Source organism: Aquarana catesbeiana, linkage group LG04 (assembly GCF_042186555.1).
Source record: "Aquarana catesbeiana isolate 2022-GZ linkage group LG04, ASM4218655v1, whole genome shotgun sequence".
Taxonomy (NCBI): domain Eukaryota; kingdom Metazoa; phylum Chordata; class Amphibia; order Anura; family Ranidae; genus Aquarana; species Aquarana catesbeiana.
In genome coordinates, this window is record NC_133327.1 from 248,915,182 (window position 1) to 248,940,972 (window position 25,791).

Genomic DNA, 25,791 nt, shown 5'->3' on the forward strand with positions numbered 1-25,791 from the left:
AGATGGGTTCTCTCTAGGCTGCGTACGCATAATTTATATGTCAAATTAGAGAAGTGCATTTTCGAGTCCAACACCATCACATTCTTGGGTTACATCATTTCTGAGAAAGGCATACAGATGGATCCTGGTAAAATCGAATGTATCCAAAAATGGCCCAGACCCCTGAATAGGAAGGCACTTCAAAGATTCCTAGGATTCGCAAAATTTTTATTGTAAATTCATAAAAAATGTTTCCTTAGTTGTAAAACCATTAACCCAACTAACCAGTATTCACACCAACTGTGCATGGAGTACACTAACTCCAGGAGCCTTTGATACCCTGAAATGTCAGTTCACCACTGCACCCATTCTACGCTTACCAGACCCTAACCTACAATACATCCTGGAGGTAGATGCCTCCCATCTGGCCCTAGAGGCTATCCTATCCCAAAGATCGTCCATTGATGGACCGCTTCACCCTGTGGCCTACCTTTCCCAATCCCTTACTCCCGCTGAGATCAATTACTAAATAGTAGAAAAGGAGTTTCTAGCAGTGCAATCCGCCCTGGAGACTTGGAGACACCTACTCGAGGGTACCTCACTACCCTTCATAGTGTACTCTGACCATCAAACCTCCAATACATTCAGCGCAACAAAACACTCTCCTCCAGACAGATACGCTGGGCTCTTTTCTTCGATAGATTCCACTTTGTCATCACCTAACGACCTGGATCCAAAAATAGAAAGGCTGATTCACTATCTCGCCTAGAAGAACACCAAGGTACAACTGGCAGAAATTCTTAAATCATCCCACAGCAGAAAATTTTATGCACCATTTTGACCCTCAAAGAGGAGTTGCAGCAGGCCCTAACCTCAGAAAAACCCCCAATGCAGTTAGAGACAGATGAAGAAGGATTCCTCTACAAAAATAACAGGCTGTACATACCGACTCCTCTACACCATCGAACTCTTCAACTTACTCATGACGTACCCCTAGCTGGGCATCCTGGCATCACCAGGACCCTTGATCTCCTTTGCCGCCACTTCTTGGTGCCAAAAATGGAGGAGTCAGTAAGGGAGTACGTGTCTTCCTGCGAGACTTGTGCCTGCTGTAAACACGAATCTCGACCCCCTTTTGGTCTCCTCACAAGTCTCCCTATACCCGAAAAACCATGGCAGGCCATTTCACTTGACTTTATCATTGAGTTACCCTGCTCAGGCGGTTACAACACAATCCTAGTCGCAGTTGACTACCTTACCAAAATGGCTCACTTCATGCCTCTTACGAAACTACCAAACTCCAAAGAGACGGCCGAGATCTTTACAAAACATGTTTTCAAACTCCACGGAATCCCTTCCAGAACTGTGTCAGATCGAGGATCACAGTTCATCTCCAGATTCTGGAAAGACTCTGAACAAACTGAAAGGGTAAATCGCTGTCTAGAACAATATATCCGTTGCTACTGCACTTACCTACAAAACAATTGGCATGAGTTACTTCCCCTAGCAGAGTTTGCATACAACAATGCCAGTACTACCACAGGTTGTTCACCTTTTTATGCTAACTATGGTTTACACCTTAAGGAATCTCATTCCGATAACATCACTAGAGCGCAAAGCAGACAAAAGGCCTACTACGATCTTCACAGGAGAACTGCACCCTCATATAAGATTGGAGATTTAGTATGGCTATGCACCAAACATCTTAACCTGCAGACGCCTTCACGCAAATGTAGTGGATTATTCATTGGTCCTTTTCCCATCCACTCAGTGATTAACAAGGCAACAGTGAGGCTAAACCTATCGTCGTCCCTACGTATTCATGCGACCTTCCACATCTCCCTGATAAAAGCCTACCATCCCTACACCTTCCTCGGCCGAGTTCCAATGCCTCTACCGCCGGTTGAGGTTAACGGCCAGGTGGAATATGAAATCACTCCTGGATTCCCGGCTATATAGAAACCGCTTACAGTATTTGATCCATTGGAAGAACTACGGTCCACAGGATGACTCCTGGGAACCCGCCTCCGAGGTTCATGCCCCACGGCTTGTCCGCCTCTTCCATTCTCACAATCCTGACAGGTCTGCTCCCTTGGCCCCAAGGAGGGGTCCCACAGGGGGGGTCCTGTAATATCCTTATCCCTCCACTGGAGGCTCCGACATTTTTCCTGTAATGTCTTTATCCCTCCACTGGAGGCTCTGACATTTCTCCTGTAATGTCTTTATCCCTCCACTGGAGGCTCCGACATTTCTCCTGTAATGTCTTTATCCCTCCACTGGAGGCTCCGACATTTCTCCTGCAATATTCTTATCTTTCCACTGGGAGCTCAGATATCTCCACAAACTCTGTTGCATATTTATGACGTCACAACAACATCACCCAGCTCCTCCTCTTGTCCCTACTTAAACAGCCGACACCATTTGCTTGACGTTCTGCTAAGAACCTGATGCCAGGTAAAGATCTCCAACAGAAGACTGCTGTCATCTCTCTCTAATAGGCCGGTCAGAGCCCCAACTATCATCTCTCTTTTGGGCCGGTCAGAGCCCCGACTATCATCTCACTTTTGGGCCAGATAGAGCCCTGTTTTCCACCTCACTTTTGGGCCGGACAGAGCCCCTCCAACTTCCACTTGTTGGGCCAGACAGAGCCCCTTCCTCTCTAGTAGTCAGACTCTCCTCTGCCCTACCCACAGTCTACTTACTTTGCCCGAAGAAAACCTTACCTGTTCCTTTCCACATAGGAGACCAGTACATCTCTCAAGAAGCCACTGGGTGACCCCATCTCCAGGAATCCACTCACTGCACGTATCTTTACGTTTCCTATAAACTTTATGCCTGTGTAGTGCTACTAAGCTTAAGTTGCCTCTGAAGCTCCCTGTCGTGGCTGTGTATTACCACTCTAAGTAAAACCAATTGTATTTCCAAACTCATCTGAGTCTTCCTACCTGATAGCTGTTAAGGTTAAAGTTAACTGTTAAGAATATAGTATTCATAGACTTCCGAAGCTGTGATCCACACAATCCAACATAGTTCAGTGCCTGAAGCATTACAGTGCCATTTTAGAGGGGGAGATTGAAGATGTGAGTGAGGGAGCATAAGATAGAAGAAGAGGGTGACTGTAGTAGATGTGAGGGAACAGGATCTAGGGGACAGGTGGTAAGGCGGGCTTCTGAGAAAACTTTAGAGACCTCTTTGGTAGTAGCAAGGTCAAAAGAGGAGAGTGTTGAGAGCGTGCAGTGGAGATGTCCCCACGAATTGCATCAATCTTGTTTTTGGGGTGATTGGCAATCTCGTGAGCAGTGAGCAAGTTACTGGGTGGAGATGGCGGTGGAGAAAGTAGAGCGTTAAAAGTAGAGAAGAGATGACAAAGACTGGAGGACAGAGTATTAATAAGGGTGACAAAGTAAGTTTGTTTGGCAGCATGGAGGGAGGAAATGTATTTTAAGAAGGCAGCTTTATATTGGGTGAATGCATACTGGGAGTTGGTTTTATGCCACACTCGCTTCAGTGCTTGGCTATGTCTCTTAAGGTCTCTGGTGTTGTCGGTCTGCCAAGGTTGTAATAGTCGGGGCCTGACATTTTGTGTGGTGAGGGGCACAAGTGAGTCCAGTGAGGATGAAAGTGAACTGTTGTAGATAGAGGTGGCTAGGTCAGGGCAAGACAGGGGTGAGATTTTGTATAGTTATTCCTGCGCTATCATGTGTTGAGAGAGGGAAGAGCTAGTGGAAGAGCTGCCTATACCGAATAGGGTACACCCTACCCCTATATGAAAGTGGCAAACAGATTAACAGGTGGTGTGGCGCTCATCCATCAAGGACATAGTAAATAAAGTGCATCAGCATAAATGACTATAAAACCAAAAGTGACGGTGCTATGCAGTAATGCAATAATATAAATAGTACACAATATCAAAAAAGTGACAGTGCTCACGGTATCATGCTAAAATAGATAAATAGCTATGGCTGTGATACAGCATACAGGTGAACCAAAGACATGTGCAAACTAATGGTGAATCAGAAAAAACAGCCCCAATAAATAGGTAAAACAAAAGAAAAGAAAGTGAACTGAATCTTAGCCTGGGCTGGTAAAGTCATGCAAAGTAATGTGCACGCCAGATGACAAGCATCAAATGAACAAAGTGGCTAGTGCAAAACAAAATATATAAAAAATTTTATGTGACAGATGAAAAAATAAAAAATGTCCAAAATCAAGTGCACATATAGCAATCTTCTTAAAAAGGGTGAGGTGACTGGAACAGGTATATAGTGATGTATCTTCTCCGTGCAACACACCACACACTTGTAAGTAGTGGCCCCTTACCTTTGGGTAATGGGGCAACAGCATAAATCAATAGTAGGAATAACAGCGCTTCCTCCTGGTGCAGGGGCTAGATGCTTCAAGGTGGTGGGATACCAACATCAAACCAGGTAATAGGGGCGACAACCTTTATTCTATGACCGGCAGCCTCATACAGGAACTCGGTCCAGAACCATGACTACCATATACTGCTGCTCAACAGCACCGACAAAAGTTTTACATCCCAATAAAATCCACACGTGTGCTTCAAAATCGAGTCCTTCTCCTCAGTCCGTTGGTCGGCTGGCCCTGATTCGTCTCTCCTCACCTCACTCTGAGTAACTTGTCCGCCTGGTGCGCACTCCTGCCAGGTTCCGCCCAATTCCGAGTCATGAAGGTGGTCAATTGCAGAATAGAAAAGAGAAGGAATAAAGTGGTGAAAGTTTCTTCGGGTAATTGTTTTCTGCTTGTTGGGACAGGTGGTTGGAGACAAGCACACTGTGAAAGTAATGAGGTTGTGGTCAGAGAGAGGAAAGGGGCTGTTGGTGAGATTGTAGGGGTTGCAAAGATAGGAGAAAACAAGGTTGAGGGTATTACCATCAGAGTGAGTGGGGGGCTGTGTCCATTGTGTAAGGTCAAAGGATGAGGTTAAGTTGAAAAGTTGGGATGCAGCTGGGCTGCTAACATTGGCGGGCATGTTGAAATCACCAAGGATAATAGTGGGTATTGCAGAGGAGAAAAAGTAGGGTAACCAGGCAGAGAAGTCATCTGTCATCTGTCTGAAGAATATGTCTCTTGAAGCCATGTTTCAGTGATTGCAAGAAGGTTAAGGGAGTGGCAGACGAAAAGGTCATGGACAGAAGTGAGCTTATTGCAGACAGAGCAGGCATTCCAGAGGGCACATGAGAAGGGGAGGGTGTTTTTTAGGAACAGGGGGATTGAGATAAGATTGAGAAAATTGCAGATGGTGCTGGAGAAGGGAGGGTGATGGGTGTGGGGGTGAGATACCGGAGGACTGGGATTAGGGTGAGATAAGTAGGATGGGAGTGGGAGTGTCAGGGCTGGGCCCAGCCCTTCCTTCTCTGAGCTGGCCGCTCAGCTGTCGGCCAATTGACATCCTATCTCTCCACAGTGACTCACCTGTTGATGATATCCTGCTTGTCAGTCCTGCCTACTTAAGCCATCTAGTGCAGATGATCTCTGCCTTCGCCTTGGTCACATCTCTAGAGACGCTCTCCTGTGTTCCTATTAAAGATTTATGTTTTGGCTTGTCTGACAATCCGTTTCGGTTCCTGAACTCTGGCTATGTTTTGACTACGTTTACCTTTTTTTATTATTATTATTAAGCAAGCGTGATTTGACTGTACTTCTGTCTCAGTCTGATTAATGGTTTCTGACAGGGAGGTGTATGAGTGCTCGTGCTTCCCTGTCTTTGTATGTGGGTCAGCAGGTGGGTTAAGTATTAGCAGGAGGTGATGAGAGCAGTAGTAGGGAGAGGGTAGAAGTGATGGTGATATGTACAAGTTTTGGGGCGCAGAAGAGAGGAAATCTTTCACACCCCAATTAGGGACAGATAAGGAACATATGAAATTGGAGGGAGAAATGGCCAGAGAGACACAGGCCACAGTCATAAAGATGAGTATCTCTTAGGTTCAAAAAGGAGAGTGACCAAGGTCTTGTGCATCTCTTCACTCACCTCCCTGCTAGAGGAGTACCACGAATTTGGTGATGTCTTTGACAAAGGTCAAGCCGTTAGTTTGCCTCCACACCTGCTGTATGATTGCGCAATTGACCTTCAGTCTGGTGCCATACCTCCTTGTGGCCGGGTTTACCCGTTGTCAGTCTCGGAGGACAAAGCCATGGATGACTATGTTGCACTTTCTCAAGGGTTCATCGGCAAATCCTCATCTCCTGCTGGTGATGACTACTTCTTTGTGAAAAAGAAGAGTGGAGAGCTGAGACCTTGTATGATTTATAGGGGTCTCAATCGCAACCTGATTAAGAACGCGTATCCAATTCTGTTGATTACCGAATTATTTGACCGCCTCAAGGGAGCAACGGTTTTCACAAAGCTTGATCTGAGAGGGGCATACAATCTTGTGAGGATCAAGGAGGGAGTTTAATACTAGGACAGGGCATTACGAATACCTCGTAATGCCATTTTGTCTTTGAAATCCTCCTGCAGTTTTTCAGGAATTCATCAACGATATCCGCCAAGATATGTTGCAGCAATGTGTGGTGGTTTATCTCAACGACATTCTCATATATTGGAAAAGTGCGAGTTCCATAGTTAATAGGTTAAACTTCTGGGTTATGTAATTTCTACTGTTGGTTTTTCGATGGACCCAGAGAAACTATCTCCAGTTCCACAATGGCCATGACCCGTAGGGCTACGTCCGCTACAAAGTTTTCTTGGCTTTGCCAATTATTATCGGAAGTTTATTAGTAATTTCTCTGGTCAAACCCTTGACTGATATGACTATAAAGGACGATAACTCACAGAATTGGTCCCCGGATTCCATTAAAGCCTTTGAGTCTCTAAAGGCTGCCTTTGTTTCAGCTCCCGTGTTGGCACATCTTGTTCCCATGTTACCTTTCATTCTTGAGGTTGATGCTTCTGAGACTGGAGTTGGTGACCTTCTGTCTCAACATCCTACATCTGAGAGCGCTATGCATCCTTGTGGCTACTTTTCCAAGAAATTGTCTCCTGCAGAATGCAATAATGAGATTGGGGACAGAGAGCTGTTAGTGATCATTTTAGCTCTTAAAGATGGAGGCATCTCCTCGAAGGTACCACTGTGCTGGTTCTCATTTTGACTGACCACAAGAATCTCACATTCTTGTCTGAGGTAAACCATTTATCTCCCAGAAGGGCGCAATGGGCTCTTTTTCTGTCAAGCTTCAATTACATAGTCTCGTCTTACCCGGTACCAAGAATGTAAGGGCTAATGCATTGTCGCAACAGTTTTCCTCCGCTTCCAAGATGGGGTCGATTCCTGTTCCTGTGATACCACCCGATTGTATTCTGGCCACTGTTCGTACCAGTCTCTCTTCACCCTTGGGTGACAGAATTCTTGCCGCTCAGATCCACTCTCCTCCCTAAAAACATTGTGACCGCTGCTTTGTCCCTGAGAGTCTCCGCACTGCTTTGCTCCAGATTTACCATTCTCCCAAGGCAGCTGGTCACACACAAGTGTCAACTTATTTGGGGCTTTTCCCAACAATTCTGATGGCCTAGTCTCTGCGTGGATGTAGCCGCCTTCATAGCCGCTTGTTCCGTGTGTGCTCAGTGTAAGACACCACGACACCTTCCAGTGGGTCTCCTACAACCTATACCCAATGGAGAGAGACCTTAGACCCACCTGTCTATATAGTTACATAGTTACATAGTTAGTCAGGCAAGTCCATCTAGTTCAACCAAAAAAAAAAAAAAATAAATAAAATACAATCCTATATACACAATCCTATACCCACAGTTGATCCAGAGGAAGTCGAAAAACCCCAGCAAAGCATGATCCAATTTGCTATAGCAGGGGAAGCTATAAATGTCCGTACCCAGTTATATTATGTACATTTAGGAAAGACTCCAGGCCTTTTTTAAAGCAATCTACTGAGCTTGCCAGAAGCACCTCTGGAGGGAGTCTATTCCACATTTTCACAGCTCTTACTGTTAAGTAGGGATGAGCCGAACACCCCCCTGTTCGGTTCGCACCAGAACATGCGAACAGGAAAAAAATTCGTTCGAACACGCGAACACCGTTAAAGTCTATGGGACACGAACATGAATAATCAAAAGTGCTAATTTTAAAGGCTAATATGCAAGTTATTGTCAATAAAAGTGTTTGGGGACCTGGGTCCTGCCCCAGGGGACATGAATCAATGCAAAAAAAAGTTTTAAAAACGGCCGTTTTTTCAGGATCAGTGATTTTAATAATGCTTAAAGTCAAACAATAAAAGTGTAATATCCCTTTAAATTTCGTACCTGGGGGGTGTCTATAGTATGCCTGTAAAGGGGCGCATGTTTCCCGTGTTTAGAACAGTCTGACAGCAAAATGACATTTTGAAGGAAAAAACACATTTAAAACTACCACGGCTATTGCATTGCCGACAATACACATAAAAGTTCATTGATAAAAACGGCATGGGAATTCCCCACAGGGCAACCCCGAACCAAAATTAAAAAAAAAAATGATGTGGGAGTCCCCCTAAATTCCATACAAGGCCCTTCAGGTCTGGTATGGATATTAAGGGGAACCCCAGCCAAAATTTAAAAAAAAAATTGACGTGGGGTTCCCCCTAAATTCCATACCAGACCCTTCAGGTCTGGTATAGATTTTAAGGGGAACCCCGCGCCAAAAAAAAAAAAAAAAACGGCGTGGGGTCCCCCTAAAAATCCATACCAGACCCTTATCCGAGCACGCAACCTGGCAGGCCGCAGGAAAAGAGGGGGGGACGAGAGTGCGGCCCCCCCCCCTCCTGAACCGTACCAGGCCACATGCCCTCAACATTGGGAGGGTGCTTTGGGGTAGCCCCCCAAAACACCTTGTCCCCATGTTGATGAAGACAAGGGCCTCATCCCCACAACCCTGGCCGGTGGTTGTGGGGGTCTGCGGGCGGGGGGCTTATCGGAATCTGGAAGCCCCCTTTAACAAGGGGACCCCCAGATCCCGGACCCCCCCCTGTGTGATATGGTAAGGGGGTACTTACCCCTACCATTTCACTAAAAAACTGTCAAAAATGTTAAAAATGACAAGAGACAGTTTTTGACAATTCCTTTATTTAAATGCTTCTTCTTTCTTCCTTCATCTTCTTCTTCTTCTGGTTCTTCTGGCTCTTCTGGTTCTTCCTCCGGCGTTCTCGTCCAGCATCTTCTCCGCGGCGTCTTCTATCTTCTTCTCCTCGGGCCGCTCCGCACCCATGGCATGAGGGGGGAGGCTCCCGCTCTTCTCTTCATCTTCTTCTCTTCTTCATCTTCTTCTTCATCTTCTTCTTCTTCTTCTCTTCTTCCTTCTTCTGTTCTTCATGTCTTCTCCGGGCCGCTCCGCAGCCATGCTGTGGCATGGAGGGAGGCTCCCGCTGTGTGACGGCGTCTCTTCGTCTGACGGTTCTTAAATAACGGGGGGCGGGGCCACCCGGTGACCCCGCCCCCCTCTGACGCACGGTGACATGACGGGACTTCCCTGTGGCATTCCCCGTGACGTCACAGGGAAGTCCCTCAAGTCACCGTGCGTCAGAGGGGGGCGGGGTCACCGGATGGCCCCGCCCCCCGTTATTTAAGAACCGTCAGACGAAGAGACGCCGTCACACAGCGGGAGCCTCCCTCCATGCCAGCATGGCTGCGGAGCGGCCCGGAGAAGACATGAAGAACAGAAGAAGGAAGAAGAGAAGAAGAAGAAGAAGATGAAGAAGAAGATGAAGAAGAGAAGAAGATGAAGAGAAGAGCGGGAGCCTCCCCCCCCATGCCATGGGTGCGGAGCGGCCCGAGGAGAAGAAGATAGAAGACGCCGCGGAGAAGATGCTGGACGAGAACGCCGGAGGAAGAACCAGAAGAGCCAGAAGAACCAGAAGAAGAAGATGAAGGAAGAAAGAAGAAGCATTTAAATAAAGGAATTGTCAAAAACTGTCTCTTGTCATTTTTAACATTTTTGACAGTTTTTTAGTGAAATGGTAGGGGTAAGTACCCCCTTACCATTTCACACAGGGGGGGGGCCGGGATCTGGGGGTCCCCTTGTTAAAGGGGGCTTCCAGATTCCGATAAGCCCCCTGCCCGCAGACCCCCACAACCACCGGCCAGGGTTGTGGGGATGAGGCCCTTGTCTTCATCAACATGGGGACAAGGTGTTTTGGGGGGCTACCCCAAAGCACCCTCCCAATGTTGAGGGCATGTGGCCTGGTACGGTTCAGGAGGGGGGGGGCGCACTCTCGTCCCCCCCTCTTTTCCTGCGGCCTGCCAGGTTGCGTGCTCGGATAAGGGTCTGGTATGGATTCTTGGGGGGACCCCACGCCGTTTTTTTTTTTTTTTTGGCGCGGGGTTCCCCTTAAAATCCATACCAGACCTGAAGGGTCTGGTATGGAATTTAGGGGGAACCCCACGTCAATTTTTTTTTTTAATTTTGGCTGGGGTTCCCCTTAATATCCATACCAGACCTGAAGGGCCTTGTATGGAATTTAGGGGGACCCCCACATCATTTTTTTTTTTTTATTTTGGTTCGGGGTTGCCCTGTGGGGAATTCCCATGCCGTTTTTATCAATGAACTTCTATGTGTATTGTCGGCAATGCAATAGCCGCGGGTAGTTTTAAATGAGTTTTTTCCTTCCAAATGTCATTTTGCTGTCAGACTGTTCTAAACACAGGAAACATGCGCCCCTTTACAGGCATACTATAGACACCCCCCAGGTACGAAATTTAAAGGGATATTACACTTTTATTGTTTGACTTTAAGCATTAATAAAATCACTGTTCCTGAAAAAACGTCCGTTTTTAAAACTTTTTTTTGCATTGATCCATGTCCCCTGGGGCAGGACCCGGGTCCCCAAACACTTTTTATGACAATAACTTGCATATAAGCCTTTAAAATTAGCACTTTTGATTTCTCCCATAGACTTTTAAAGGGTGTTCCGCGGCATTCGAATTTGCCGCGAACACCCCAAATTGTTCGCTGTTCGGCGAACTTGCGAACAGCCAATGTTCGAGTAGAACATGAGTTCAACTCGAACTCGAAGCTCATCCCTGCTGTTAAGAGACATTTCTGTATTTGGAGATGAAATCTTTTTTTCCTCTAGACGTAAAGAGTGCTCCCTTGTCCTCTGTGATAACCTTAAAGTGAATAACTCAACACCAAGTTCACTATATGGACCACTTATGTATTTGTACATGTTGATCATATCCCCCCTTAATCTCCTCTTCTCAAGAGGGAATAAATTCAGTTCCTCTAATCTTTCCCCATAGCCGAGCTCCTCCATGTCTCTTATCAGTTTGGTTGTCATTCTCTAAATGGATCTTGGATGGTCTATGGATTTTATTGGGGAGTTACCCAACTCCCAGGTCAACACAGTTATTCTTATGGTGGTTGACCGTTACTTGAAAATGCCACATTGTATTTCACTTAGGAAGTTGCCCACATCCAAAAAACTGGCATACATTTTTGCTCTGGAGATCTTTCGATTACATGGGCTACCCAAGGTTATCTCGAATAGGGGTAGTCAGTTGTCTCCCAATTTTGGTGAGCCTTTTCTGCACAGTTAGCAATACAGCTTTCTTTCTCCTCTGCATATCACCTGCAGTCCAGTGGGACTGCAGAACGAGCCAACCGAGCCTTGGAGCAGTTTCTACGCTGCTATATTTCTGACCACCATAACAACTGATCAGACCTCTAACCTTGGGCAGAGTTTGCTCACAATAGTGCCGTCAATACCGCTTCTCGATTGTCTCCCGATTATGGTTTCCAACCATCCATGTTGCCTGGCTCATTTGCTCCTCAAAGAATTTCTGCCTTAGAGGATCATCTCCGTGGTTCTTGTTCCTCTTGGGTACAGGTTCAAGAGTCCTTGCAACGTGCCAGTGATAGGTACAGACTCCATGCTGACAACGGACGCCTACCTGCGCTTTCCTACCAGGTTGGGCAGAGGGCCTGGCTGTCATCTTGCAACCTTCGACTTCATGTTCCCTCACTGAAACTGGCACCATGGTTTATTGGACCTTTCCGTATTCTCTGTAAGATCAACCCAGTGGCTTATGCATTAGACCTTCCTTCTAACATGCGTATTTAGAATGTATTTTACGTCTCCTTATTAAAACCCTTGGTGTGCAACCACTTCACCACCTCGGTACCAAGTCCTTGCCCAGTTCAGGTTGAGAACCATGAGGAGTATGAAATACAATCAATCATTGACTCCCATAAGTTCTGTGGGCGCATACAGTACCTGGTTCATTGGAAAGGGTATGGTCCACAGGAACGCTCTTGTGTATCATCCTCAGACGTACATGCTTCTGTCCTCCTTTGTGCTTTCCATAGACATTTTCATCTCAAACCTGGTGGCCCTCTGAGGGGGAGGAGACGTTGAGGAAAGGGTACTGTCAGGGCTGGGCTCAGCCCTCCTTTCTTAGTGCTCAACTGTCGGTTAATTACCAGCACTCATCGTTCCTCGGTGCCTCACCTGGTGATCATTTCCTGCCAGCCAGCCCCTTCTGGTTATTTAAACGGCTTGGTTCAGTTCTCCCTTGCCTTCGCCTTGGTCAACATATCTGAATATTCTCTGTTCTTTGTTCCTGTTAAGACTTGCCTGGCTGACAACCCCTCTGGTTCCTGATCCTGTTTCTGTCTGCGACTATGCTGATCTCTGGCTTCCTGATTTACTGGCTTGCACTGACTACCCGCTTTGATTACCATACCCTGGCTATGTTTTGACTATGTTTACTATTTGTACAATTTTTACCACTATATTAAAAGGTTCGAATTTTACTGAATTTTCTGTTTTCTGTAATAATAATAGGCAAACATAGGACAGTGGTCATGGGACTTTGAATGAGGCAGGTCACTGAAATTGGATAAAATCAAATTAGTAATTTATTGCACATTCCATGATGAGCACAAATTCCATGATTGGCACAAATGCCTAAAATCAATATCCAGATATGATACAGACATAGAATACAAATATGAGATTACTGTATCCTAACACAAACCTACATTCACAGATATCTTTTTGCATCAAGCTCCTGATGAGTGGACAAGGATCCATGAAACGCGTTGAGCCCCATAGATGTCCAGACATACTACTTTTTTTATGAAATAGTACTTTACTTTTATAATATTAATTGTATTATTGTATGATTTTTTTTTATGTCAGCTCTCTCTATATGTCTGTATCATATGTGGATATAAATTTTATGTATTTGTGGCAATCATGGAATTGTGCTAATCATGGAATGTGCAGTAAATGTGCAATAAATTACTAGTTTCTTTTTTTTTATCCAATTTCAGTAAGTGACCTGCCTCATTGAAAGTCCCATGACCACTGTACTATCACCTCACTGTGTATGCTTCAGATCATATATTCTCTTTGTTGTGATTAAACCATGAGATTTTGTTTTTGACAAGTCCTTTAATAAAAATTAATAATGTCCCAATGTCAATCAAGATGGCCGCCACTGCTGATCCGATAAAAAAATAAAAACACTCCTCCCTGATGAAGGCTCCCGTCATTCTGGCAGCTTCCATGTCTGACAGTTCTTATATAACTATGGGGGCATGGCCACATGGTGATGTAACCAAGAGACCCGCCCAATGGTGACATCACAGACCCACCATGCCTGGGCCTGTGACGTCACAAGGGGGCGGGGTCTCCAGGTTATGTCACTGCATGGCCACGCCCCATAGATATATAAGAACTGTCAGACACGGGAGCTGCCAGAATGGCGCAAGCATTCGTCAGGGGAGGAGCTTTTTTTTATTGGGTCGGTGGCGGCGGTGTCAGCGATGGTGGAGGAGGACATTGTGTTGGATCTACATCGGGGGACATTATTCATTTTTAATAAAGGACTTGCCAAAAACTGCCTCATGTTTTTTGTTACACTACACAGTTTTTTTGGGGGGTGAATGGTACTATAATGGTAATGGTACTACCCTATACTCATTCACATGGGGGGTGGGATCTAGGAGACCCCTTTCTTAAAGCCTCCCCTTAAAGCCCCCTTTAAGCCCCTTGGGGGCCACACCGTTTTTTTTTTAAACTTTGCTGTGGGATTCCCCTTTAAAATCCATACCATATTTTCAATACATTTTGCATTGCTAACATTGCCTCTGAGCACAAGTCGCATGTCACAAGTCAGATCAGTTAAGCTGCTGATCTGACTTAAATGCGACTTCCATTCAATTTTATAAGCTGACCAAAGTAGTTAAGGAACCTTTTCCAGAGTCGGACTGACACAAGTCAGACCAGTTAAGACAGCTCTCATAGGGAAACATTGATATTTACATGTCATGCAACATGTGCTTTCAAAGTCAGAGCGATTGTGGCACCAGTGTGAACCTGGCCTAACAATTACGATTATAAATCACCTTACTATATATACTCTAGCTCATACATTAAAGTGTTACTAAACCCAGAACCTGCATTAACTATATCTGGTCTACCACAGTACACAGAACATGGAAATGCAATTATTTTAGTAAATGTAAACTGATAAATATCTTTTCTCATCAGCAGTATATAGCAGCCTTGTGACTTCTATCAGTTCTGTCAGAAACCATGAATCTGATTGAGACAGAAGTACAGTTAAATCACACTTGTTTAATAATAATAATAATAAAAAGATACACAGAGTAAACATAATCAAAACATAGCCAGGAACCAGAACAGATGGTCAGACAAGCCAAAACGTCAGGGAGCCAGAGATGAGCATAGTAAACAGCAAGCAGGATCTGGAGCCAGAAGGAATGTCAGCCAAGCAAGTCTTTAACAGGAACACAGGAAAGCGTCTCTAGAGATGTGACCAAGGCAAAGGCAGAGATCATCTGGACTGGACAGCTTAAGTAGGCAGGACCGACGAGCAGGATCATCAACAGGTGAGTCACTGTGGAGAGTAGGGATGAGCCAAACAGCCCCCTGTTCGGTTCGCACCAGAACTTGCGAACGGGCAAAACATTTGTTCGAAAACACGAACACCGTTAAAGTCTATGGGACACGAACATGAATAATCAAAAGTGCTAATTTTAAAGGCTTATATGCAAGTTATTGTCATAAAAAGTGTTTGGGGACCTGGGTCCTGCCCCAGGGGACATGGATCAATGCAAAAAAAGTTTAAAAAACTGACGTTTTTTCAGGAGCAGTGATTTTAATAATGCTTAAAGCATGCGATGACGTCAGCACCTCCCGACGTACGTTTCGTCAAAAAGTGACGCACTAGTGCCCCAGATGACGAAACAACAAGGGGACCCCCAGATCCTGGGCCCCCCTATGTGAATGAGTACCCCTACCCATTCACCAAAAAAAAGTGTAGTGTTAGAAAACACAAGAGAGGGTTTTTGATAAATCCTTTATTAAAAACCGTGTCTTCTCCCTCCGGTGTTTCTTCTCCCTCTTCTCTATCCGGTGGTTTCTTCTCCCTTCGGCGATTCTTCTCCATGCGGTGCTTCTTTTCCCTCTTCTCTCTTCAGTGGTTTCTTCTCCCTCCATTGTCTTCTCCCTCCACTATCTTCTCCCTTCGGTGCTTCTTCTCTCTCTGGTGATGTCTTCTTCGTCTGCCGCTGCCTGCTAAAAATAAAAAAACACGGCCTTCATCCGACCCTCGCTGCCTCTGTTGTGTCGGCTCCCGCTGTCTGGCATTTCTTATATAGAATTGGGGCATGGCCATCCGGTGACGTCACACGGAGACCCTGCCCCAAAGCACCCACCCCTCATGTTTAGGGCATGTGGCCTGGTATGGTTCAGAAGGGGAGGTGCTCCAAGACTTTTTTTTATTATTTGGCGTGGGGTTCCCCTTAAAATCCATACCAGACCCAAAGGCTGTTTTTTGACAAATACCACATGTAATATCGCCAGCTAAAACCTGGTGGTAACATGCGAACAGGTAAAAACTTTGTTAACACTGTTAAAGTCTATGGAACACGAACATGAAAAATCAAAAATGCTAATTTCAAGGGTTAATATGCACGTTATTGTCATAAAAAATGTTTGGGGACCTGGGTCCTGCCCCAGGGGACATGTATCGGTGCAAAAAAAAGTTTTAAAATTTTCGGGAGCAGTGATTTTAATAAAGCTTAAAGTGAAACAATAAAAGTGAAATATTCCTTTAAATTTTTTACCTGGGGGTGCCTATAGTATGCCTGTAAAGAGGCGCATGTTTCCCGTGTTTAGAACAGTCCGAGTGTAAAATGACATTTCTAAAGGAAAAAAAGTAATTTAAAAGTACTAGCACTAGCGCCGGCTATAATGGATTGTCGGTCCGGCAATACACATAAAAGTTCATTGATTAAAACGGCATGGGATTTCCCCACAGGGGAACCCCAAACCAAAATTTTTTTAAAAAATGTTGTGGGGTCCCCCCAACCAGATCCTTATCCGAGCATGAAACCTGGCAGGCCGCAGGAAAAGAGGGGGGATGAGAGAGCGCCCCCCCTCCTGAACCGTACCAGGTCACATGCCCTCAACATTGGGAGGATGCTTTGGGGTAGCGGCCCCCCAAAGCACTTTGTCCCCATGTTGATGGGGAGAAGGTCCTCATTCCCACAACCCTTGCCCGGTGGTTGTGGGGGTCTGCGGGCGGGGGCCTTATCGGAATCTGAAAGCCCCCTTTAACAAGGGGACCCCCAGATCCCGAGCCCCCCCATGTGAATTGGTAATGGGGTACAAAAGTACCCCTACTATTTCACAAAAAAAGTGTCAAAAAGGTTAAAAAAGACAAGAGACGGTTTTTGACAATTCCTTTATTAATTTCTTCTTCTTTCCCCGTTTCTTCTTCCATCTTCTTTCTTCTGGTCTTCCTTCGATTTTCTTCTTGTTCCTCCATCTTCTTCTTTCGCCGCTTCTTCCTCTGCTTCTTCCTCCGGTCTTCTCGTCCGGCATCTTCCTCCGGCTTCACTGTGTGACGCTTCTGTTCAGGTGACAGTTCTTATATAACATAGGGTGGGGCCACCCGGTGACTCCGCCCCCTCTGACACACGGGGACTTCCCTATGGCTTTCCCTGTGTTGTCAAAAGAGGGCAGGGTCACCCGTTTGTGACTCCACCCCCCTCTGACAACACGGGGAAAGCCATAGGGAAGTCCTTGTGCGTCAGAGGGGGCGGGGTCACCAGGTGGCCCCGCCCTCCATTATATAAGAACTGTCACCTGAACAGAAGCATCACACAGTGGAAGACTCCCACTGAGGCGGATCATGCGGAGGACGAAGCCAGAGGAAGATGGCGGACGAGAAGATCGGAGGAAGAAGCGGAGGAAGAAGAAGAACACCTTGCATATTAACCCTTAAAATTAGCACTTTTGATTTCTCCCATAGACAATTCATTATAGCCGCTATTACTTCATGACTTTTTTCCCTTTAGAAATGTCATTTTTCTGTCAGACTATTCTAAACAGGGGAAAAAAGCGCCACTTTACAGGCATACTATAGACACCCCCAGGTACGAAATTTAAAGGAATATTACACTTTTATTGTTTCACTTTAAGCTTTATTAAAATCACGGCTCCCGAAAAAACGGCCGTTTTATAAAAATTTTTAAAGGGTGTGGCGCGAACACCCCAAATTGTTCGCTTTTCTGCGAACGGGCGAACAGCCAATGTTCGAGTCGAACTCATGTTCGACCCAAACATAAAGCCCATCCCTAATCATTGCATGCTTTTTAATGCTCTGGTCCGTTTGTGAATTGGACGTAAGAGCTTTTAATGTGGTATCTATAATGTATGCAAATGACTAATATGATACCCTTATCGTATGCAGTAAAGCTTTTTGAATTGACCTACAAGTTCTTACTGTATATTTTCTGTTAGCTCCATAAATGTCTTTTCTAAAAATGAAATATTGTAATCTACATATAAAAAAGTTATGTGTATTGTGCTGTATTTAAAGTGGTTGTAAATCTCAGAAATGAAATATGAATAAAGCATATACCTTTATAGTGTGTACTTGTCTATAGGTGTCATTTCTGTCTGCTGCCCCATTCCTCCAATATATGCTTGAGTCACTTCTGACAAGTTTTCCTGACACCAAGCTGAAAAAGGTTACAAAGGAGGGAGCTCCAGCACAAAGCCTGTGATTGACAGCCTCAGCTCTGTTCCTGTGTATTGGCAGACTCAGCTCTGTTCCTGTGTGCTGTGTGAAGCGGCGTGCATCCCTTCCCTCCAATCAGCTCTCAGAGCTCTTCTCATTGAGCTCTGCAGTGTGTAAAGTCACCTCTTTGCCCCCTATTTTATGCTCAGACAAGCTGTAGAGAAAAGAGGACCGCAGATAAACAGATACAACTCATATAGGTGGATTTGTTTCATGTCTGTGTATCACCTGAGGCCAATCACCCTAACTGGGAATAAGTAAGGATTTACAACCACTTTAAAGTAATTGTTCCATACATACAGTGCATGTTCAATTACCTTGGTAACCTACTTTTTATATACTCTTTCAGCTTGTCTGTACACCATATTATTGGAGAATTGAAATATTAAGCATGGTTATCATGCTTTTTGTTGCATCCTATGGTGTGGAGGTAGGTATTTTATATACCTTATGATTTCTGATTAACATTCATTAAAATAAAATTGAATTCAAGTAAAAAATATTTTGGGAAAACATTTCCAGATACATGCTAAAGTTGTTTGTGATTGTAATGCTTATAGCATGTGCATGCATTTTTGGAGCTTTAAAGATTAATGGTAAAGTATTGCTGTATGGACATGTAAAAAAAATGTAGGTAAACATGTACAATATTAACCACTTCAGCCCCGGAAGGATTTCACCACTTCCTGACCAGGCCATTTTTTGCGATACAGTGCTGCATCCCTTTAACTAATAATTGCGCGGTCGTGTGGCGCTGTACCCAAACAAAATTGACGTCCTTTTTTTCACACAAATAGAGCTTTCTTTTGGTGGTATTTAATCACCTCTGCGGTTTTATTTTTTGCGCTATAAACAAAAAAAGACAGACAATTTTGAAAAAAAGCAATATTTTTTTACTTTTTGCTATAATACATTTCCCAAAAATATATTAAAAAAATAATTTCCTCAGTTTACGCCGATATGTATTCTCCTACATATTTTTGGTAAAAAAATTGCAATATTGATTGGTTTGTGCAAAAGTTATAGAGTCTACAAAATAGGGGATAGAAAATAAGGGATAGAATTATGACATTTATTTGTTTATATTTTACTAGCAATGGTGGCGATCAGAAATTTTTATTGGGACTGCGACATTGTGGTGGACAGATTGGACACTTTTGACACTATTTTGGGACCAGTGACACTTATACAGTGATCAGAGCTAAAAATAGCCACTGATTACTGTATAAATGTCACTGACAGGGAAGGGGTTACCACTAGGGGGTGATCAAGGGGTCAAATGTGTGTCCTAGGGCGTGTTTCTAACTGTTGGGGGATAGGACTGCCTGGGGGAGGAGACCGATCGTTGTTCCTAAGCAGTAGGATCAACAGATCAGTCTCCTCACCCCTGATAGAATGAAGATCTTTCATTGACAGATCTCCATTCTGTCCTTCTCAGGAGTAGGGATGAGCTTCAAGTTCGAGTCGAACTCATGTTCGACTCAAACATTGGCTGTTTGTTCGTTCACCGAACAGGGAACACTCTTTAAAAGTCTATGGGAGAAATCAAAAGTGCTAATTTTAACGGCTTATATGCAAGTTATTGTCATAAAAAGTGTTTGGGGACCTGGGTCCTGCCCCAGGGGACAAGGATCAATGCAAAAAAAGTTTTAAAAACGGCCGTTTTTTCGGGAGCAGTGATTTTAATAATGCTTAAAGTGAAACAATAAAAGTGTAATATTCCTTTAAATTTCATACCTGGGGGGTGTCTATAGTATGCCTGTAAAGGGGCGCATGTTTCTTGTGTTTAGAACAGTCTGACAGCAAAATGACATTTCGAAGGAAAAAAAGTCATTTAAAACTACTCGCGGCTATTAATGAATTGCCGGTCCGACAATACACATAAAAGTTCATTGATAAAAACGGCATGGGAATTCCCCACAGGGGAACCCTGAACCAAGATTTAAAAAAAAAAAAAAAAAGCGTATCTTAAGGCAGCAATGCCTCCAATTACTAAAACATCAAAGATATCATGTGCAACAAGGGTAGTATGACCGGAATAACATTATCATACAAGATATAATACTGGAAAATAGATAACCCCCTATTCACCTGTAATTGTTGCATGTTATAAACAGGATTGGGCTGTATATATGCCAAAGAGAGTTAATAAATCAAATAGAGAGCACTCAATACAGGCTCAGTCAAAATGACCATAGTCTACAGAAATGGTTTGTAGGATAACTTTTTGTTGAGGCCCGGTGGAGTGGTGGAATTGAGCCTCTCAATCCACAGGGTCTCATGTTGTAAGATGGCCTTGTCCCAGTTGCCACCTATTGAATCTTGAGATTTATTTATTTATATTATATTATTTATTTATTGTTTTTAAGGTTGAACTGGATGGACTTGTGTCTTTTTTTCAACCTGACTATGTAACTATGTAACTATATACATAAGTGTCGCTGTGTTCCAGCAGTAGTATGAGATACTTCCTTGTTGTTGTTGGGGGTAGATTGAGTTGGCCTTGTATTGGTTTGTCTTGTAGATTGAATTGGAACCTTGTATTTTTATCAATATATACAAAGATTCCTATGATTGGCCGAGATGGAGAGGTGGTTGGAAGATGTCACAATCTCCACCATGGCAAATTAGAAGTAAACCTGGAATTCTACTAAGGACCAGTCACCGCAGTTGTACTGTGTCAGGTTGGCTCCCCTGCGTGAATCGCCGTCAATGCACATTGGCTCGCGCAGGCACAGAGAAGGACGGGCTACCGGCACGCTCTCAAGCCGGCTGCGCGCTGCGGGACCGTACCCAGGAGTCTGGCGGACTCGATGTCCACTGGCGACCCTCGATAACCTAGTACAGAGGTAGAATGGGGATATGCCTTTGCAAACAAGGCAGGTCCTTATTCTGAGAGATGACATGACAGATATCTACTGTTCCCAGTGATCGGGAACAGTAATCTCTGTTATGTCTCAGGCAGCCCACCCCCCTAAAGTTAGAACACTCCTAGGGAACACAGTTAACCCCTTGATCACCCCCTAGTGTTAACCCCTTCCCTGCCAGTGTCATTTTTACATTGATCAGTGCTATAAAAATGCACTGATCAATGTAATAATGTCACTGGTCTCCAAAAAGTGTAATTTGGGGTCAGATTTGTCGGCCGCAAAGTCGCAATCTGGCTAAAAATTGCAGATCACCACCATTACCAGTAAAAACAATAAGAAAAAATAAAAGTCCCTAAATCTATCCCATAGTTTGTAGACGCGATAACTTTTTGCACAAACCAATCAATATATGCCTATTGCAATTTTTTTTACCAAAAATATGTAGAAGAATATATATCAGCCTAAACTGATGAATAAATTAGTTTTTTTATATATTTTTTTTGGATATGTATTATAGCAAAAAGTTTAAAAAATAGTTTGTTTTTTTTCAAAATTGACCCTCTTTGTTTATAGCGCAAAAAATAAAAACCGCAGAGGTGATCAAATATGACCAAATAAAAAAGCTCTATTTGTGGGGAAAAAAAAGCTAAAGCGTTGCAGTGCAGTATGGCAAAAAATGGCCTGGTCATTAAGGGGGTAAATTCTTCCGGTCCTTAAGAGGTTAAATGTATGTACCACCAATATACAGTACCTCTTATAAATTAAATACATTTTTTCCCAATAGGTGAGATGTTCAAGTTCAATAATGACAGATATACATTATATATATATATATATATATATATATATATATATATATATATATATATATATACACACAGTATCTCACAAAAGTGAATACACCCCTCACATTTTTGTAAATATTTTATTATATCTTTTCATGTGACAACACTGAAGAAATGACACTTTGCTACAATGTAAAGTAAAGGTTTTTTTTATATCATACTGTAGAGTATAAGATTTCCTATCATTTGAGCCCAGTCTTGCCACACAGAGTTAATCCAGCTCTGAGCATTCCTCTTTTATCTTTTTATCGTTCAGTGAGAAAAATCTTGACAAACTGAAAAAACTTTGTCAAATACTCCCCCTTGCTGTGAGTGACAGGTGATTTACATCTCGTGCACTAGCCTAAGACACAGGCATTATTTTTTAATTCCCACCCCCACTCCTTTCTTCAGCAGCTCTGCAAGGATTGGCTGTTCCACACCTCACCATGATTTGGCATGCTGAAGTCATGTAGTTACTTTCCTGTCTTTTCACTGGATGTTAGAGATCATAGCAGAAGTTCGGCAGAAGTTCAGTGTTAGAAATACACAGGAGAAATGCATATTGACAAGGGGAGTGTAGAGGTGGGCGGGGAGTCTACTGACATCACGACTCCACCCACCAAGCTCCAGACAACAGACCCACCCACAGAATATGCAGTTTTTCAGGTCTAATAACAGACAGAGGGGAGACAATTGACAGGTAAAGATACATGCAGGAGGCATGTATATCCTTATAGATAACCCCTATGGCAGTAGTTTAGAAAGGATGACATTGGGTTTACATCCACTTTAACCCTCTTGGGCATGGAGTTCCCCAGAGCTTCACAGGTTGCCACTGAAGTCCTCTACTACTTTTCCATGATGACATCACAGAGCTGGTGGATGTTAGAGACCTTGCGCTCCTCCACCTTCCATTTGAGGATGCCCCACAGATGTTCAATAGGGTTTAGGTCTGGAGACATGCTTGGCCAGTCAATCACCTTTACCCTCAGCTTCTTTAGCAAGGCAGTGGTCACCTTAGGGTTGTGTTTGGGGTTGTTATCATGTTGGAATACTGCCCTGCAGCCAGTGCCACTAATAAGCCAGTACAACCAGCCCTGTCATACTGGGCCCGACCAGCAGGGGGGCCTGTGCAGATTCAAAGATAGTTCAGTGGAGAAAAAAAAAAAAAAAAACGCTTTCTAATTTACACCCCTGCTCAGCCGCTCCTACTAGCTTAGGGGGTGTTGTGTTATTACCATGGGCATAGCATAAAGGGGTGCAGGAGTTGCCATAGCAACAATGTATTTAGCTCCAGGGGGCCCGCGGCTCCCTGCTCTCATTGTACATACTGGATTTTTCAATTACAAAATCCTGGAAACAGAATCCACGTCCAATCCGTCTTGTGTCTCCCAGGACCCCAGCTGAGCTCTATAATCCAGTCCAGAGCTTCTAGTTTGCCTTCTCCAAAGACCCCAGACAACACCTCTCTGCTGCTCTCATTGGCTGATTGGCTGGAGGAGAGAAGTCTGAGGATTAGCACCCCGGAACAGGAGCTTCTGAGGTAAGAGACACGCTGCTGTGCAGGATGTTTGCTGTGCATTACGTTCTCTCATATGGGCACAGATTAGAACAGGCACACTGCCACTGCATCTGGCCTCTAAGCACAGACACAACACAAACAGGCAGAAAAGTTTTGTAATGTAAAGGATCCTAACATCTCCTGAGGGACCCTTCCCCCACCATTCTGAAATGGGGACTGATGTTGAGAGGTGCTCTGATGTGATGGAGGGGGCTCTGCTGTGATGGAGTGGGCTCTGCTGTGATGGAGGGGCTCTGATGTGATGGAGGGGGCTCTGATGTGATCAAGGGGACTCTGCTGTGATGGAGGGGCTCTGATGTGATGAAGGGGGCTCCGCTGTGATGGAGGGGGCTCTGCTGTAATGGAGGGGGCTCTGATGTGATGGAGGGGGCTCCGCTATGATGGCATGGGCTCTGATGTGATGGAAGGGGCTTTGATGTGATGGAGGGGGCTCTGCTGTGATGGAGGTAGCTCTGATGTGATGGACGGGGCTCTGCTGTGATGGAGGGGGCTCTGATGTGATGGAGGGGGCTCTGATGTGATGGAGGGGGCTCTGATGTGAAATGGGGGACTCTGTCCATTGTTCTACTGACTGACCCCCCCCCCTGCATCTTCTGCCAGTTATACTGACTTTGCTGCATGCTTTAATATAATGCACATAAATAAACAGATTGTAAGTTTACAAAGTAAGATATGGGCACCTCTTGGCATTATTAACTCCTTCCCACCTATCTCAGCCCTTTCGCTGGATCTTAAGGTAGGCCAGGGGTGGGGATGAGGGTGGGGCTGAGGGGGGCCCATCAGGTAGGCTGTACGTGGCCCCATGGTTTCTATCAGCGGCCCTGCCTGCAGCCCAATCTCCGAAGGGAGGGGATCATGCTCTGCTTCAGTATGTCACAATACATGTTGGCATTCATGGTTCCTTCAATTAACTGTAGCTCCCCAGTGCCGGCAGCACTCATGCAGCCCCAGATCATGACACTCCCACCACCATGCTTGACTGTAGGCAAGACACACTTGTCTTTGTAGTCCTCACCTGGTTGCCACCACACATGCTTGACACCATCTGAACCAAATAAGTTTATCTTGGTCTCATTAGACCACAGGAAATGGTTCCAGTAATCCAAGTCCTTAGTCTGTTTGTCTTTCGGCAAACTGTTTGCGGGCTTTATTGTGTATCACCTTTAGAAGAGGCTTCCTTCTGGGACGACAGCTATGCAGACCAATTTGATGCAGTGTGCGTATGATCTGAGCACTGACAGGCTGACCCAGGGCCGTCTTTAAGGCAGGGCAAAAGGGGCAGCTGCCCTGGGCCCTGTCATTGTTGTGGGGCCCAAAGCAGCTGCCTCATACTTGCCAACTATTCCAGTTTTAATTCCCTTGTTCTTTGAAGTTTTAGTCCTGTGCTGTGTCCCAATATCTCAGTGTGAAGTGCTGGTACTAATGCTGCCCAGCTCTGCCTTATTGTTGTGTACAGATGACTCACCTGCAGACGCTGTGTTTACATGTAAATAACCGGCATTAATTTGTAAATAGCGGAGGCATAGGTAAATAGCTGCAGCCGGCAGCATTGATATGTAGATAAAGGCGGCATTCATATGTATATCATGCCCCCCTGCAGTGAGCAGATGATGAGCTGCCAATCAGTAAGCAGTAATACTGTACTGTAATCTCTAGCAACCAATTAGCAAGCAGAAATCATTTGCTGTAACCTCTAGCAACTAATCAGTGAGCCGTAATGTGTGCTGTAACCTCTAGCAACCAGTCAGTAAGCAGTAATGATATGCTGCAACCACTGGCAACCAATCGCAATTGCTGCCTGATCTGATATAGTAAACTGATTTTAAGTCTAGTTGCTATTTATTGTATGTCTCAGAGCAGGTGGAGCGTGAAAATGAATGGGGGGGGGGGCCCAAGAAAATTTTTGCCCAGGGTCCAATCAATAATAAAGACGGCCCTGGGCTGACCCCTCACCCCTTCAACCTCTGCTGCAATGCTGGTAGCACTCATACGTCTATTTCCAAAAGACAACCTCTGGATATGACGCTGAGCACGTGCACTCAACTCCTTTGATAGACCATGGCGAGACCTATTCTGAGTGGAACCAGTCCTGTTAAACCTTTATCATCTTTATGTAGAACAACAATTAATTTTTTCAGATCCTCAGAGTTTTTTGCCATTAAGTGCCATGTTGAACTTCCAGTTACCAGTTTAAGAGAGTGAGAGCGATAACACCAAATTTAACACACCTGCTCCCCATTCACACCTGAGACCTTGTAACACTAATGAGTCACATGACACCAGGGAGGGAAAATGGCTAATTGGGGCCAATTTGGACATTTTTACTTTAGGGGTGTACTCACTTTTGTTGCCAACGGTTTAGACATTAATGGCTGTGTGTTGAGTTATTTTGAGGAGACAGCAAATTTACACTGTTATACAAGCTGTACACTCACTACTTTACATTGTAGCAAAGTGTCATTTCTTCAG

General features: G+C 44.6%; 1 protein-coding gene across 3 annotated transcripts in view; it reads left to right on the forward strand.

Annotated features, from left to right (window-relative positions):
* The window catches only part of LOC141139850 (probable cation-transporting ATPase 13A5), a 356,120-nt gene that overhangs the window by 324,829 nt on the left and 5,500 nt on the right, over nucleotides 1-25,791 (forward strand). For all 3 annotated transcript variants that reach the window (XM_073626380.1, XM_073626382.1, XM_073626381.1), the window contains exon 29: nucleotides 18,393-18,473. In XM_073626380.1, coding sequence (XP_073482481.1) covers nucleotides 18,393-18,473 — 81 coding nt within the window. The remainder of the gene's footprint in view (nucleotides 1-18,392; nucleotides 18,474-25,791) is intronic.